This window comes from Cyprinus carpio, chromosome A16, assembly GCF_018340385.1.
Source record: "Cyprinus carpio isolate SPL01 chromosome A16, ASM1834038v1, whole genome shotgun sequence".
NCBI lineage: Eukaryota > Metazoa > Chordata > Actinopteri > Cypriniformes > Cyprinidae > Cyprinus > Cyprinus carpio.
This window is the reverse complement of record NC_056587.1, coordinates 838,213-856,187: the sequence shown is the minus strand read 5'-3', so window position 1 is coordinate 856,187 and position 17,975 is coordinate 838,213. Positions and strand designations below refer to the sequence as shown.

The window sequence follows — 17,975 nt, the reverse complement described above, 5'->3', positions numbered from 1 at the left end:
TCTTCCTGATTTTTCTTGTGATACCGAAATCTTTCTGCTATCACCAATAGTTTAGGTGAAAAATGTGCATTTAGCACCACTGCCCTTGGCATTTGCCTGCAGGAAATATTCAAATCTCTCTGTATATCAGCTCCTTTGTTCAACATTTTCATCAAAATGTCCGATATTTCCTATAAGGCCAGCCATATCATCTTTCTGTATCTAATCAGAGGCAATGAGCTCGTGCTGCGTTCAGCTGTTTTCCTGCACTTCACTACTCTTCTATTGAGAGGCTCTTTCAAACATCCTCATCGCTACTTTGTCACGTCTTTCCCTTTTCTACTTATTAAGACAGAGGACACTAAAGAATAATCAGAAAATAACAATTTAGCAAAAATCACTTCGACTCCATCCATTACTTACGTATTAAAGTAACAATTATTATTTTAGTCATACATAATTACTTTGTATACGTTTGTACTGGACACTCATTTCTACTTATATAAGTAGCTTAAGACATTGATTGTGATATGTCTGTTACATTTATCTCCATTGAACAATCATTTTCAAATAAGCTTTAGTAAAGTTGTGTTGTTTTGTATATATTTATATTCAATAAATAATAAACACAAGATAATGCAGTTACCCCTCTACCAGTGGTGTAGCTTCTGGGCATGCAGGGTATGCACATGCAAATGGGCCCGGGATGAGAGAATTAATTTTTAATCTGTGGCCACAATAAATATATTTTTTGTATGCATGTCATGAGCAGTAATTTGTTGTTTCTCCGTAATTTCTAATTTTTCCGTCATTTCTCATGTGCATTTGTTATTTTTTGCACCCTGTGGCAGTGCGGCTGCTGTAGAACTCAATTTTAAATGATGCTGCATTACATGCAAACACTGCGCAGCGCCAAATGAAAAAAAAAATGAGAGAGAGAAAAAACACTGCATGTGATGAGAGAACGTTAAAGCTAAATTAGACCGTTTTTTTGTGTCCCGACCTACTGTGAATGACACTGACGTCAAAGGTGAGAGGGAAGTTTGTCAGCTAAAATGAGCAGTTGCATGTCTTTGGATAAGAACAACAATGCAGCTGACAGCTTGACAAGGTTCCAAGAGTCGGGAAGTAAAGAAGCAGCCACAGACGAGCCAAAAGCTGGATATTTGGCGGGAAATATGTGGGCGGGTTACACAACAGATAAAGGACACTATCCAAACACACTAACAGATGGGAAAGTAAAGCATTTTATTGTGTCACAAGGTTCATGCAACCCCCCTGGTCCATTTCCTCAAGATCCATTGTAAGGAGACCAGTGCTTTTCGACGAGTTTTAACTCCACCACAACAAAAGCTGGTATTCAGCTACCGTGATCTTGGCTGTGTTACTCGCCTAAGCTTGACGCTGCATATTGTGAACCCTGCTGGTTATTTGCAGACATAAGTCACAAAAGCTACAACGTGGCATGGACACAAGCAATTAGAACATGGGAGACCCTTTCAGATAAAACATAGAGGCATGAAAGCGCAGAGTGCCATGTAGCAGCTTGCATTGTTTATGATCAGTGGCATCTGCATGGCACTATTGATGAGGCATCAGAACAGCAAATCCGTGAACAAGCCAGGTGTGTGATTGAGAGGGAAGAGTTACAAGAAAGAATGTGAGGACAAAATAAATGTATATATTTTTAAGTTTGTAGTTTATTTAGAATATATTTAATTATCCCACAAAATAATTTGAGATTCACTTGCGAGTGCAGTTAAACAGTTCATTAGGAACAATCAAAGCTGACATTCAAAGCTGAATTTTTAGCATCATTACTCCAGTCACACGATCCTTCAGAAATCATTCTAATATTCTGATTTTCTACTAAAAAAAAACATTTATTGTTATTATTATTATTATTATTATTATTATTAATGTCGAAAAGAGCTGAGAATATTTTTTCAGGATTTTTTTTTTGATAAATTGAAAGAACAGCAAGACTGGATGCTGAAAATTTAGATTTGATCACAGGAATAAATTAAATTGTAAAATATATTCAAATAGAAAGCAGTTATTTTAAATAGTAAACATATTGAACAATATTACTGCTTTAGCAAACTGGTATTGACTGGTATTGTGTAATGTTGAAATTGTGACGAGCGTCCTAGGAGGAATCAGCGTCGCCCTGGCAACCAACGACATACACCTGCACGTCCTCACCGCCGGCTGATCGGCCACCGCTGCATCTCGTTAGGACACAGCTCTTAAGCAGCAGATGCTGAGCAGACAGGGGGAGACTGGTCTCGAGCTGAATGCACGCTGGACTAACCCTTTCTCTCATTTCTCTCCAGAAAGCAGCGAGTGACCGACAGCCCACCCACTTTGGAGCACGTTTGGACACCCACTTTCACTTGGATTGAGCACTGAAGAGCACCGTGAGCACCAGCCTCCACGCACCAGCTTGCCATCCTGCACCTGTCACTGTTGTAAATAAAACCCACCCTCCGGGGCTTTTTGTTGTGCACTAAGCCAAAACTTGTTGAGTGATTCTTCCCCACACCACAGTGGTGGAGAATGCGGGCAGCCCAACCACGGGAGCTCCAACCCGGAGACCGCGTCATGGTCCTGGTCCCCAGCTCTACCTGCAAGTTCCTGGCCTCCTGGAAAGGGCCCTACTCGGTGGTGGAGAGGGTTGGACCAGTCACATACCGGCTGAGACAGCCGGGACGGCGGCAGACGGAGCAACTCTATCACATCAACCTCCTGAAGAAGTGGGTGGGGACCCGGGACCAAGTAGCTGCCCTGAGCCTCACCGAACCCGTGGTTGTGGATGTAAACCCCCATCTCTCAGCGGCCCAGAAGACGGAGCTGCAGCACCTGGTCAGTCAGTTCCAGGATGTGTTCTCCTCCCAGCCCGGGCAGACAACGTGCTACAGCATGACATTAGGACACCCCCAGGAGTTGTCGTCAGGCAACGGCCCTACCATGTCCCGGAAGCTCGTCGGCAGGCTATTGAGGAAGAGGTCCAACAAATGCTGAAGTTGGGGGTAATAGAACCATCCCGGAGTCCGTGGTTCAGCCCCATTGTGATGGTCCCAAAGCCGGATGGCACCCTCCGCTTTTGTAACGACTTCCGCCGCCTGAACGAAGTCTCCGAGTTCGACGGGTACCCCATGCCTCGGGTCGACGAACTGCTGCCCGCCTAGGAAGGGCCCGGTACATCAGTACCCTGGACCTCACCAAGGGCTATTGGCAGGTACCGCTCTCCGAGGCCGCCAAGCCGAAGACTGCCTTCTCAACCCCCAGTGGCCATTGGCAGTACCGGACCCTTCCCTTCGGCCTACACGGGGCCCCTGCGACGTTCCAGCGAATGATGGACATCCTCCTGCGGCCCCACCAGGCGTACGCGGCCGCCTACCTGGATGACGTCGTGGTCCACTCCGAGGCATGGGAAGAACATCTGGATCGTCTGCGGAGGGTGCTCTCGGAGCTCCGGCGGGCTGGACTCACCGCCAACCCCCAAAAATGGCACCTAGCCCTCTCTGAGGCCAAGTACCTGGGCTTCCAAGTCAGCCGAGGTCTCATCCGGCCACAGGAGAAAAAGGTAGAGGCCATCCACTCCGCCCCGAGGCCCCGGACAAAGACCCAGGTACGAGCCTTCTTGGGGTTGGTGGGTTATTACCAATGTTTTATCCCCAACTTCTCCTCTTTAGCCGCCCCCCTGACAGACCTGACCAGGAAGGGGCAGCCGGAGAAAGTATGCTGGACACCATCGGCGGAAGAGGCCTTCGGTCAGGTCAAGACAGCACTCACGTCCGCACCTGTCCTTCGCGCTCCGGACTTCAGCTGCCCCTTCCTGTTGCAGACGGATGCCTCCGACACAGGGCTGGGAGCAGTCCTATCCCAAATCCAGGAAGGTGAGGAGCATCCGGTCATCTACATCAGCAGGAAGCTGTCCCCGGCCGAGAGGAACTACGCTGTCGTGGAGAAGGAGGCCCTGGCCATCAAGTGGGCAGTCCTGGAGCTGCGGTACTACCTCCTGGGATGCAAGTTCACCCTGGTAACCGACCATGCGCCCCTACAGTGGATGGCCCGCGCCAAGGACACCAATGCCAGGGTGACTCGCTGGTTCTTAGCGCTCCAGGACTTCCACTTTGAAGTGCGCCATCGGGCCGGGGCCGCCAACGCGAATGCGGATGGCCTCTCACGAATCTGGACAGCTTATGCAGGTCTGTCGGGGGTCATTCCCCACCCTCCCCTAACTTCACCCCTACTTTCTCCATTTGTTCGCAGGACCAGAACGACGCTTGGGGGGGGAATCAGCGTCGCCCTGGCAACCAACGACATACACCTGCACGTCCTCACCGCCGGCTGATCGGCCACCGCTGCATCTCGTTAGGACACGGCTCTTAAGCAGCAGATGCTGAGCAGACAAGGAGAGACTGGTCTCGAGCCGAATGCACGCTGGACTAACCCTTTCTCTCATTTCTCTCCAGAAAGCAGCGAGTGACCGACAGCCCACCCCCTTTGGAGCACGTTTGGACACCCACTTTCACTTGGATTGAGCACTGAAGAGCACCGTGAGCACCAGCCTCCACGCTCCGGCTTGCCATCCTGCACCTGTCATTGTTGTAAATAAAACCCACCCTCCGGGGCTTTTTGTTGTGCACTAAGCCAAAACTTGTCGAGTGATTCTTCCCCACGCCACAAAATATATAAATGAACATCACATAACTAGCCTTTCCAAAGTGTATATTGTTTATGTGCTCTCAAATAAACTAAATGATACACTGGATTATTAACATTATTGTGATGGCCACTGATACTTGTAGTACAGTAGAAAATTTAGATGATGTAAATGAAACTTCATAAAGTTTCACTTGATTATACATTTAGTCAGGAATTATAGTCTGGAAAAAGTCTAACTAGTAAAATGTGTACAGGTTATGTGAAACCTAATACAAGTATATAAATAAAAAAAAAATCTTACTCTTGTTTATGATTTCTGCTGGATAAAGCGCTTCATTCTTTTTTCTGAGGAAATCCAAAACTCAAATCCTGAGGTAATCCTCAACGCATCTTCTTGGGGTGAATTATGTCTTATTCCTCTCAACGCGAAGCAAACAGTAAAATAAAAAACTTGAACAGTCTCACTGCTTTGTTTTCTGTATGGGCATTTACAAGCCGCGAGCTTCAAGTGAAACATAATCTGAATAGCACGTTCAGCGCGTGGGCGTGGTCGCATTAGATATTATGAAGGGAGACGTGAAAGACGGACATCGCATTATTTTCATATGGATTACTTTATCACATAATATTTGTTTTTGGTAGCACTTGCTTAATCTAAAAGTAGACATGTCAAGCTTTCTATAGATCTATCTCTCATGTCTCTGTGTTGAGTATTCACTGAGTTACAGTTCATTTTAATGACGCGTTTCTAAATGAAGATCACCGCAGACCAAGGCGGCAGACAGTGCACCTTGTTTGTTATCTTTATTTTATAAATGCACAAAGTTTTGTTGTTATTATGTGTGGATACAAATAAAAGTAGACCCTTTACAGATTCGATTGATGTATTGCTCTTATCTGTACAATCAAAACTGAAAGTGTAATTTAAGTTCTTTTCGGGGTTATCAGTAGAAAATGCCTCAACACACGTATACGCGGGGATCGACTCCAGAGGGTTAATTTTTTGAGGCAGGTTCTTGACTGGATCATTAATGTCACTTTAACTCTGGCATCAAACAACCATCCATTTCGGGGACACTTCGAAAACAATGGAAGCTCAATAGCATTTGAGCTGAAAATGTACAGTTAATATATTTCAGATGTATACTTTAAACAATAAATGAAAAAAAAAAAAATGATGACAACAATAATACTTCATAAATTTTATTGTTCAATTATTATCTTTTCAATATTTTCATATTTCCCAGGAACACCCCCAATCCCTAGACCCCCACAAATACCTTAACTTTTACATAAAATAACTATAATACATCATTTACACAGGATTTTTTTAATTATTTGCATAGGCAGCATTTCCAATCACTCTTTTGAGCCCTGTTAAACTGTCTCTCTGTCATTTGAATGCATGTCACATGGAACCACCTCTTGCATTGATGACATTCGATCTGAAAAAAATATATAATAATAATAATAATAATAAAATATCTAATCTTATCAAATTGATTAGTAATATTATATATATATAAATACACACACACACACATATACAGTATATTTTAGCTTTTATAAATTCACAGTAAAGCACAGCTTATATATAAGCTTCAAATTAATTGCCACATCAAATAATGCTTAAGGCAATAAGCTGTGGTTTACTGTCAATTTATAACAGCTAAGGGCTGTGGTTAGGCACGATGTGAAGAGGAGTGACATGATGAATTGCAGGGATCAGCACGGCCGGAGTGCAATGAACGAGCCTCGCCCTGGGTGAACCGCCTTCTTGATCATGGTGTCTCCGCTGCCAGGTAAGGAAAGGCCTGCTTTGAATGTGCTGTGGAAGCCCTGCGTGTGACACACAAATTGTCAAATTTAAAAATGTTACTTAAAACAGTCAAAATGATAAGTTGTTTCTGAGATAACATTAAGCAAAAAAAATTTCACAGAGCAGCATTTACTACACAGAGCCATTGTACACTGACAAGCTGCGCAAAACCACACTGATAATGAACGTGAATTTGGGTAGTACTGTAAATGCTGATCTTGGAAATTGGGGAAATCAAGAAAAATTCTCTCTCTCTCGCTCTAACTCACTCACTCACACACACAGTTGTAAACAATGTAGTATGACCATATTAATTGTATAAGGAATGGTTTTACCCACCCAAACCGTTTTTGCACCTCCACAAGGGGGTTTTGAGGCAGCACAAGCAGAACAGTAATGTCCTCTCTTGAATACTGAAAACATGGTTATATGTTAGCTGTGTTGGCGAATGGTACATAATGTAAATAACGCATAGTAGTCCATGACCCTATGTTTACTGCTTAAAATTGTATTTCTCTTGTATTCCTCATGTAAAAAGGATATTGTGGTGTTATAAAATGTATGGTTTTCTAGAAGTTTTTTTAAATCTACACTTTATAGTATATGTTGTATTATAAATGACAGGTGTACAAGAAATAAATTACCTGAGGCTTGCAGAATTTCCTAAGCCATTCTCAGTCGCACATCTTCCATATGCTGCTTGGATGTGTAAATCAGCTACAACTTCTTTAGCCATCTAGATAAGACAAGATAAGGTAGTGTTTTTTGTTATTCAGGGGAGATTTTTTAACTATAGTACTATGTCCAGGAGAGAGTCTCTCTCTCTCTCTCTGTTTCCGGCATGAGTGTTGGGTGCGAGTGGACGGTTGAGAGCGTGGGTGGATTTACTCGAGTGAGTCTTTCTTTTTCTGTCTTTTTTTTCTGTTTGGTTTCTTTTATTTTTATTTTTTTTATTTTCTTGTGTTTGCCTTTGGGGCCTCGTGCTACCTGTTTTATCAGGGAAACATGACGGCCCAAAGTGCGCAGGTATTGGGTTCACTCACGCGGCGCCATGCGGTTAAAGTGGCGTCTGCTGCAGGTGTTGAGGATGTTGCATGGCTTTCGGAGTGGTTGTGGGGCATGAATGTTTTGTATCTGCCTCTAGGATGAATAATGCCATGGTGATTTTCCTCAACAGTACTGAAAAAGTAAACAAATTAGTTGAGCATGGAATTGTGATCAACGATGAGTTTGTTACTGTGTTTCCCCTATTACTACCATCTAAAAGAGTTACTTTATCCAATGTTCCTCCTTTTCTAAGTGATGAAATATTAACTCAGGCGTTGTCTCGTTACGGAAAACTGGTATCCCCAATCAAAAAGATTGCGATGAGTAGTGAATCCCCTCTTTTGAAACGTTTCTTTTAGGCATTTCGCATATATGGTAGTCAAAGATGATGCCGAGTTAGAATTGTCATTTAATTTTTGAGTTGAGGGCTTTGACTACGTGATATTTGTTACAACCGCGAAAGCAAAGTGTTTCAGTTGCGGCAAATCAGGACATGAAAGTGTCCAGATAAATTAAAGGAAACCGAAGCTAATAAAGAAAGTAACGTTTATTCTGTTCCCGGTACGAGTGAAGCAACCGAGGCTGTTTTGTTGAACTGTGAGGTGCCAGGGGTGAGCCGGGCCGAGCCGGAGTCGGCGGTCACGGGTAAGGATCCCCCCGGTGAGAGGCTGGATGCTGCTGGCTTCACTGAGGCTGGTTCAACCTTGACGTATCGAGAGCACTCAGGTATGACACGCATTGAAACAACTATTTGCAATGATGGAAAAGTGAATGGGGTACAGTTTTCTGGGAACACAGAAGGCAAAAAATCATCTGATGGTGCAGAAAATATTACTTTGCCGTTGTTACAGAGTATGTGAGGTGGATTGTGTTATTACAGAGATGGAAAACAATATGTTCAAAGTGCCCAAAAAAAGGAAAAAACCAGGATGAAAAAGCTTGCAAAAAAAATGGTTGTACAAGTTAGTGAGGACCAGGAGACTGAAAGTGATAGCGAGTTGTCTGACTCCAGTGTAGTGCTTTCTCAAACTGGTTTTTCTAGTCGAAGCTACGATAATGAGGATATAAAGATGTTTCTTAAGGCAACAAAAAACAAAAGAGGTGTTTGTGTTCAAGAATATTTCCCTGACATCAAGCAGTTTGTTGTTGAAAAAAACGAGAAGCCTAATGGCAGAAGGTTGTTTTACTAATAGAGAAGTGTATCGTTTGAAGAAGATTGTGAGGAATTTAGACAAGGAGTTGCATGATGATGTTTTTTAAGAGATACCACTTTTTTATGACTTGTTGTGTGCTGAAGGGCTGTTTTTTTCTTTTTCTGCTTACTTTTGTTATGAGTGAAGTACGCCTGGCTACCTTGAATGTGAACAGTGCCAGAGACATTAGGAAAAGAGCCATGTTGAATGAAGTGATGAAACAGAAGAACCTAGATGTTATCTTACTACAAGAAACACACAGTGATGTAAAAAATGCTGCTGATTGGGCGAGGGAGTTTGAGGGTACTTCTGTACTGAGCCATCATACTTCAACAAGTGCTGGAGTTGCTGTTTTGTTTGCAAAAAGTTTAAGTCCAATTTCATATGTTGTTGATGAAATCATTAAAAGCAGACTTTTAAAAGTAAGAGCTTGTTTCGAAAATAATGTGTTTGTTTTTATTTGTGTTTATGCTCCAACTGCTGCAGTTGAAAGGATGGTTTTTTTTTAGACACATTATGTTCTATCTTGCAAAACTGTTCTTCTGAAGAGTATTTATTTTTTGGGGTTGATTTTAATTGTACTGAACACATATTAGACAGAAACCACATTGAACCTCACTTGCCTTCCCCAAAACAGCTCATCCACATAATAAAGAAGCATGAACTATGTGATATCTGGAGGCAATTCAATGGAACTGAGAGACAATACACATGGGTTCATACAAGAGATAACGTAATGTCATTTGTTAGATTGGATAGAGTTTATGGATTTAAGCATCATCTTAATATTTTTAATAAATGTTCAATTATTCCTATAGGCTTCTCAGATCATGGAATGGTGCAATGCTGTTTCATGTTAAGTTCTCTCAAACCTAGAAGTGCTTACTGGCATTTTAATATTTCTCTGTTGAGTGACAAGTTTTTTAGGGGCTCTTTTAGTTTTTTTTTTTTTTTTTTGAGAGGAATACAGAAATACAAAGCACGAATTTCAGTCAGTACAGCAGTGGTGGGACTTTGGCAAGGTTCAAATTAGACAGTTCTGTCAGCAGTACACTCACAATGTTACTAGAGAGATAAGAAGATCTTTGGAGAATTTAGAAACTGAAATAAATGAATGTCAACAGTTAGCGGAATCCACTGGAGACAATCAACATTAAAAAAATAAAAAGGAAAAAGGCTCGGTTAGATGATCTGCTGGGGTATAGAATACAAGGGGCACTGGTCCGGTCAAGATTTCAGAGTATAGCCCAAATGGATGCGCCGTCCAAATTTTTTTTCAGCCTTGAGAAAAAGAATGGGCAAAGACGTTTAATTCAAGTTTTGCGCTCTGAGAAAGGTGGGTTGTTAGTAGAACCTGTTGATATTCGAAAAAGAGCAGTTGGTTTTTATCAAAATCTATACAGAAGCGAGTCTGAGTTGGGGAATAATGAAGGAAATGCCTTTTTCACTTCCTTACCCCAGATGTCTGAAGAGGGTAATGCAGCCCTTTCAGGTGCGTTTCAATCTTTGTGGTTGGATTTATTGTCAACTAAAGGTAATTTGTTGTACAGAGCTTGTGTTATGGCTTTTAATAAGACATATTTTGAAAGAAAAGTTGATACACCATGGCGCTCTTTTTTTGGGCTAGATGAAAATGTAAAACCTGAGTGGAGATCTCTGTATAAGCCGCCATTATCAAAGAGGGCAGGGGATTTACAGTGGAGAATCCTTCATGGTATCATTGCTGTAAACTCTTTTATTTCTGTTTTAAATCCAGTAGTTAATTCAGAAAATGTCCCTTTTGGTTTCAAAGGGAAACAGTTTTTCATGCTTTTATGCAATGTTCTAGATTACAACTGTTATTTATGTTATTAAAAGAAATATTTAACTGTTGTAAAGAGATTTTTTTCTGAAAAAAACTTTTATTCTGGGTTTTAAATATAGTCGGAACAAGAGGTATGCCTGTCAATTTATGAATTTTGTTTTGGAACAAGCAAAATTGGCAATATATACCAGTAGGAAAAGGAAAATAGAGCAAAAGCCTTGCCAAAGCATCACTGAGGTTTTTTTTTAATGTTGGTGAAGAGTGGTGATTGATTTTAAATTTAATAAAACTATGGTTGACTTGTCTATTTTTGAGATGATTTGGTGTTGTAATGGAGCATTGTGTGCTGTTTCTGAAGATGAGTTAGTTTTTTATTTGTAATGCCAACCCCCCCCCCCCCGCCCCCCCCCCCCCGGGAGACTTGATTGTATTTGTTATGGAGTGTTGCTTTAAGGTGTGTTGGTTAGTTTTTTCCATTTTGTTGTAATAGTTGTGTGAATTATTGTGAATAAAGGTTTTTTCAAAATTCAATTCTCTCTCTCTCTCTCTCTCTCTCTCTCTCTCTCTCTCTGAGAGGTGCATGTTGGGAGTGCGTATGCAGGAGAGTGGAAAGTGTTGGTAAAAGCGGGTGTAAAAACTTGGTGCTTTATCTTTCTTAACTTTTCTTTTTGTCCTTGGCTGACATAGCTGACACTGTTCAAGATATGCCACACTTGACTCAGCATAATGGGTACAGGTGTGTGCCAGAACCCGGTGTTTGCGTTGAAGAGGTACTTGTAATAAACATCTCTATTGTCAATACTTACCTCCGAGTCCAGCCTGTATCTGTTACAATATCAGGTTCACGAATTAAAGGTGATTATTGTGTTTCAGAAAATGGAGCAGTTAATTAATCAACTAACTGAGTGGTTTATGGGTGAGAGAAATGTTTGTGCCCGTGACTCTGTTAGCTGCACCTGCAACAGAAATAACGAATATTTTAGATACACCGTCTGGTGCACCTGGACATATCATCAGTGATGTAACCTAGGATCACGGGGGGTTTCGGGTCTTTCAACAATCAGATCCCCTCCCCTAGGCGACCCAGCCGGGGTGATCAAGTCCCAGCTTATGTCCAGGTAGCGCTACTACCCTACACGCCATGCTTCTCCTCTCCTGATCCACAGCCACCTTGATGCTACTTCTGCAGCATCAGTGGCCAACTTGATGACCCTTCGCTGGCTCGCCCCTGTGATGCCAAGCATTTTGTAGGCCCTGCAAAGGGATTGGCCCACAAACCCTCGACATCCCCACTTCGACGGGTTGGCATATTGCCCGCCACCCATTGCTCCGGCAACCCTCCACAAGCTGGGAGTACTTTGCCCTCTTTCTTTCATTGGCCTCCTCCATACGGTCCTCCCAAGGCACTGTGAGCTCCAAGAGAATTACCTGTTTGGAGGCCTCTGAAGTGAATAATAATAATAATAATAATAATAATAATAATAATTGTAATATGGCTCCAGGAGTAAATCATAAATTTTTTTTTTTTTTATGGTTTTATGATTTAACATTTTGAAGTCAGGGCAAAGTATTCTAATTTTTGGATAAAATTTCTTTATAATGTCTTCATAGTTAGGGCAGCTGAGGGGGAAGTGATGCTCTGTCTCTACTTCCCAATGGGCAGATATGCCTCTCTTTGGGCTGTTGATATCTGCCCGTCTCTGTAGTCAGAGTTTGGTTGCTCAGTCTGTACCTCGTAATTTGTCATCTGAATTTACAGTCTTTCACTATACTCAGATATTCTGCAGTTGTATCTCTATTTAGGGAAAAATAACAATTAAGTTTACTTGGTTTTTCTGTTATAATTTTCTTTTTTTTTATTTCAAGTTCTGCTCTGTGTTGTCTACTAATTACCAGACTGTGAATGATGCGAGCAGCATCACTACAATGTCACTGAGAAGCTGCAGCCATGGCAGGGATGGTTTTTGGTTTGTCGGCTCATCACAGATGAATGAGGTTCAAAATCACTCTCACGGACCTTTTCCTGACCAGCCTTCGAACAGCCTTGAGTCTTTACTCATTTTCAAAAAACATCTAAAGACTCATCTTTTTCGCCAGCACTTAACCAACTAATACTAGTATTTACCTTTTCTTTTCTTGTCTATCATATTCTTAAAAAAAAAAAAAAAAAAACCCTGGCTACGTGTTCTGTACTAGACTAACTGAGACTTGTCATGGCACTTGTATACTGTTGTTGTTCTCTCGTTGGTCTGATTGCTTCTATTGTTCTCATTTGTAAGTCGCTTTGGATAAAAGCGTCTGCTAAATGATTAAATGTAAATGTAAATGAATGAATGTAGTGGAAACACAGGGTTGAATAATTCTGGTTGCAAGTGTAAATCTTCTTTTAGCACAAAGGTCTTCTTGTGAGGTTTTACCAAAATAAAAGATGAGAAAAGCAAGAACATTTTGTTTGGTTTTGTTTTCAGCCAAGAATTGTGATTCCGGTGTATCCCTACTTGTGCTTTACAGTGGCAGCAACTGGCTGTGGTAAATTTGGAAAATGCACTGTCAAAATTCAAATGACTGTGGCAAAGTACATTTCTATTTACTCACTGTAGATGCACACTGCCCATAATTCACAGTCTCTAAAGCCTCTGGGCTAGTGGTAGCAGGGCTTGGGCTAATGACAACAATTGTTAATGACAACAAATGAAACCTTACTGTACAGCATTACCAAAATGTATATGCATTTTAAATATATTGTGTGTGTGTTTGTTTCAGTCTCTTGATATTGTAGAGCAGGGCTTGGCAACTTGAGTCCTGGAAGACCACTTCAGTCCTGGAAAGCCAGCCCTAATCAAACATTTTTGTGAAGGATGACATCTAGCCCTGGCCAAATGGTTTGCACATACATACACGTTGCTTCACCCCCACCCCACTCTTGGTTGTTGTAGTGGCAGGTACTGTACACATGCTACTTATGGCATATAGACATAAATCACATTAATCGCAGCTTCTTTCCCTTACTATATCTATATATTTTGTATTATTATTATTATTTATTTATTTTTTTGTGCTGGTAGTGTTAGGGGTTGGGCCCATAATCGCTGCTTTTAGGTACAGTATATAACAAGCAAAAATGTTACCTAAATCTGCAGGCGGCATGCATGGATTTGGCCTTTTCATCATGTCCCGCAAGGTCTACCACAAACACATGGCTGGATGCTGCATGGACATACTGTGCAAGGGGGAAAAAATATCAAATTAAAAAGAAACTACAAAAGTTTGTAAAATACTTAAATTCAAATTTAATAATTAAATACTTAGAATTGAAGGTGAAAGTTAAAATTATGGAAGGATGGATTCATTCATTCATTCATTCAACTACTCCAGACTCTTGTGTGTGATGTAGACAGTAAAAAGAGTAATGTCTTGTGAGTGTTTGTTTATATTTGAATTTTGATGGGTGGCATTTAAATATTCTTGTCTCATCTGAACATTGGTTCAGTGTGTGTTTGTTTTTATTTTTTTCCAAGCAAACTGAATTGTTCATTGTAGTGTATATAATGGTGTCTCATGTAGATAAATAAAAATGACTATAAAATGAATTTACCGGAAATACCCAATGGCTCCCATTGACATTCAGGAAGCTAATCAGTCCATCATAGTCATCAAAGTTCACCTAAGATTTAAAAAAACGAAATAATTAAAAGATAATAATTTTGTTGGTGTGTAACCATATTTACTGAAGTAAAAGGTCATCTGTACCTTTGAGGGGCTTTTTCTCCGGACTTGATCTCTTTCACCATGAATTATAATTCCCGCTGTGTAGTGATCAAGTATGTAAATTTTATTTCCCTGTTCGCTGTTGTTCACCAACACTTGAAAATAGCATCGGATTGTCTAAGAACAGAAGATCAAACATAAATCATAGTTCCCTCATCTAGTGTTTATTTTAAACAGTGACTTAACATTTTCATCTTTATAAAAGATATAATATTAATTTATCTTCACAGAACATTTTTTTAATAGTCTTAAGACCAAACCATTATACAAAGTATATGATTTATTATTATTTTCATTTCTTACCTCCCCCACCAGCCATTTATGTGGCTGGAGTGTTTTCAGCTCTGAATGTGTAACATCTGCATCCGACATTCATTCATCCAACCGCCAGAGGGAGCTGTCTCCCGAATACTGAACACTGCCGCTTCTTCTCTCATCACTTCCTGCCTGCACCTGTTTTAAGCCATGTTGTTTGTGCATTATGTTGCGAAGTATTGCCAGTTTACCCTGTCTCTACCAAGCGTATTTCATAGTCACGGATTGTTTGCTTGTCTTTTACCTGCCTTTGACCTCGTCTTTTGGATTACTGATTTGGATGTGTTTGCTATCTGGACTGCCACTATTGTTTGCGACCCTTTGCCTGCTTATTGACCACGATATCTGCTCTCCGTTTGCCTCTGTTTGTGCTGTGGTGCTTAATAAAACTCTGCACATGGATTCAAACCCACAACCGAGTCAGTCCTCATTACAGAATGATGCAAGATATAAGACCTTTTTTTGTCATTTGACTGTGTTACAGCAATGACTATCTCGCATGCTTTCTTGGACCACAAGGCTTGGATCAGCAAATAGATATTTAAATATAATATTAAAGGTAGTTTGAGTTAATGTAAACAACGACTTTTTTGGTTGTGGCACAGCTTCTGGTGGATCAAAATACTTGAAACGATGTTTTGCAGGTCTTTCAGATCTTTTGGCCCATTGCTCCTCTTGCTGATCAATTGTCTTTTGCTTTGAAGGTGCATCTTGAGACAGGCTATCAATATTATACATCATCTGATGCTGTTTGTACCTTCCTTGCAGAGAGTTGAACATCTTTGAGATTAAATCTGCAGGCCGCAGGAACCTCTTTCTTTGTAGTATGTGATTCTTAACGACTGAGAACCACTGTTCTACATGGCAATTTGTTTCCCGTGTTTTTATTTCTTTAATACTCTCTTTAGAGTGTCTACTCAGGTCTGCAAGCAGTAAGCCACTCCAAAGAGGGAAAATGCCCATGTATGTGCTCATGAGAACATTGATGATCCCTGGGCAGTAGAATTCATTTTTTTCCCCACTTCCTGGTTGTGTGCACTTGGTCTTCTCCAGAACACCATTGAATAACTGTGTGAAGGGAGATTTGCCACATATAGTCTTGATGTTGCTGCTGCTATCCATATCTTTTACATATGGTGGAAGTGTGTCTTCCACATTAGTAGGCTGGGACTTAAGGATTTTTTGGTCCAGTGTGTTCTTTGCTGACATAACCGCATCAGAATTGTTTGCAGACATGAACAACATGGCCATATCCTGAAAGATGTTAAGTGCTTCTTGTAGGGTGGTGCTGTTAAGTAGAAGGCCAAAACAGTAAGTGGCATATTCTTACTCGCTACTTTTCTTTGAAAATGATTGAGTTAGAGCCTTTATTATATGGGATGAACATAGATGGATAACTGTGAAATTTTCTGTATCTGCTTTTTTCACTTTTTGGCTGACAAGTAGATGCGCTCAGTTTATGTAAGATGAGACACTTTCTTTATTGAAGGCCAGGAGGACACTACCAATGAGTGCCCAACTAAAATCAGTTTCAACATGGTGGACCTTCCGTGTTGTTATCTTGTTCAGTTATCTCAGTGTTTCCATCTGCCAGAATGTGAGAGTTGGTATGGAGTGCTCATTTGATATGAACTCGGACACAGGAAGGGGTGGCTTATCTTTTCCTTTCCCAGGGAGAACAAGGGCATAATAAAGGATTCTTTTGCTTTGGTTGGGGATACGTGGCATGACACTGTCTCTAGCATCTAGATGCAATGTGACTGGGGGTGAGTTTTTCAAACATTCTGCCAGTATTTGTAGACCACAATCTGTGTACAAGTGGACGCCAAATGGGTCCACTTGTAAATGTTGAATATAGCCTGCCACTTGAGAGGCAGTACCACTCCACTCCTTCATGATCTTCTGGCAGAGCATCATCTCCATGATAACATCATCATGGAGTCTTGTGCTTTTCATGACTTCACTAGATATAACTCTTAAGACATCCATTGTAAGGCATTTGGAAATGTTGCCTGCTAAAATCTCATCTAGTGGTGTGTTTTTTTTTTTTTTTTTTTGCTGAGCAGTCATCAAGGGTACAGACACCAAGTGCCCTGAAATAAGGTACATTTTACATGCTGATACTTAAATGAAAGCACACAGCAAGGATTTACTTTAGTGAATGCTTCATATAAGATGTCTGTCCAGGGCTTTTGTAAGTGGGTTGAGCCTGCATGTGGCTTTATTTTTTTCCAGGTTCTTGTTTTTATGGTAACTTTAAATTTCTAATGTTTTCCTCCAGTTTCCAGTGGCTGTCTCATCATTATTCACATCTTCATCTGCACTGTTACTGTTCCTGTCTGCAGCCTCATCTTCACTGTCACAAGAATAATCCTCATCCCTCCACTCTTCTGTACCATTCTGCTCATTGTGTCCTGAACTTACATCATCGTTGTTAGTATTCTCTTGTTCATCTTTATCACCAGTGCTGTTCCTGTCATCTTCCCTGGCACAAGGATAGATTTCATCCTTTCTTTCCTTAGTGTCACTGTGCCCTTCAGTCACCTCAACTATTTCCTCAGCTTTCTCAACATTTTCCCTATCTTTGAATTAAAAAAAAAAAAAAATTGGGTCAATCATTAACAGCATTTTCTAAACATGGTCTCAACAACAGCATGTTTCTTTATTACAGTATGTTGATTAGTAGATGCTCAGCAGCAGTGTAGCAGATCTAGTCCACTAGAACCAAGCATATGTACATTCAATGCCATGTTAATATATGCTGGTAAAGATTATTCAAAAAGTGTAGGACAAGTCCAGCTAAATACTGCTTATGCTATCTTTAAAACTGAGTCTTTTTCAAAAAATAAAATAAAATAATATAAAATTAATACATATTTACCAGAACATCTGTCTGTTTGAAGCACCTCTCTTCGAACTCCTCTCCTGTCCTCTGTCCAAACAGTTTGCAGCCACTTTGCAAATTTTGCATTTGGTGGATGGGAGTTAAAAATGTGCACAGCTAGCGTGGACCAGTTTGCCTTTCCTTTTCCCACACCATGTGTAGCTAATGCATTAACTAGTTTCTTTGTACCACCAACCTTTGCCCAAATGTAGTTTTCTTTTTTATATTTTCCTTTTCTAAACCTAGCCATGATGGCAACTGCAGTCTGCTAACAACATACTCTTAATTGATTGTTGAGCACCTCCCCCTTGATAGAAGCCGAGTCACATGACATCAGTTGTCATAATAACACTAGCCTCATTTTTAAGTCATAGCAAGCAGTTTAAAATACTTATATCTTCATGTCAAGTAAATTTTGTTTCCTTTCCTTTTTTTTTTTTCTTTTTTTTTTTTTTTACAAAACTTCATAATTTGAAAACATACACAGCAAAT

General features: G+C 40.7%; 1 protein-coding gene, 1 long non-coding RNA gene and 1 other non-coding gene across 3 annotated transcripts; 1 reads left to right on the top strand and 2 right to left on the bottom strand.

Moving 5' to 3' along the window:
* The first annotated feature begins 1,566 nt into the window (after positions 1–1,566).
* LOC122147923 (U1 small nuclear ribonucleoprotein C-like) lies at positions 1,567–3,170 on the top strand. Its single transcript, XM_042771879.1, has 2 exons — positions 1,567–1,603; positions 2,509–3,170. The coding sequence occupies exons 1-2, from the start codon at positions 1,567–1,569 to the stop codon at positions 3,168–3,170; spliced, it is 699 nt and encodes a 232-aa protein (XP_042627813.1).
* A 2,672-nt stretch (positions 3,171–5,842) lies between these two features.
* Positions 5,843–17,894, bottom strand: LOC109072300. The gene is made up of 8 exons (XR_006161921.1): positions 17,481–17,894; positions 14,588–17,181; positions 14,267–14,401; positions 14,112–14,180; positions 13,645–13,736; positions 7,117–7,651; positions 6,812–6,885; positions 5,843–6,492 (listed from the first exon to the last, which is right to left on the bottom strand). It is a non-coding gene; the product is annotated as an uncharacterized LOC109072300 (long non-coding RNA).
* Positions 6,300–6,463, bottom strand: LOC122148082. The gene has a single exon (XR_006162080.1). It is a non-coding gene; the product is annotated as a U1 spliceosomal RNA (small nuclear RNA).
* Positions 17,895–17,975: the final 81 nt, after the last annotated feature.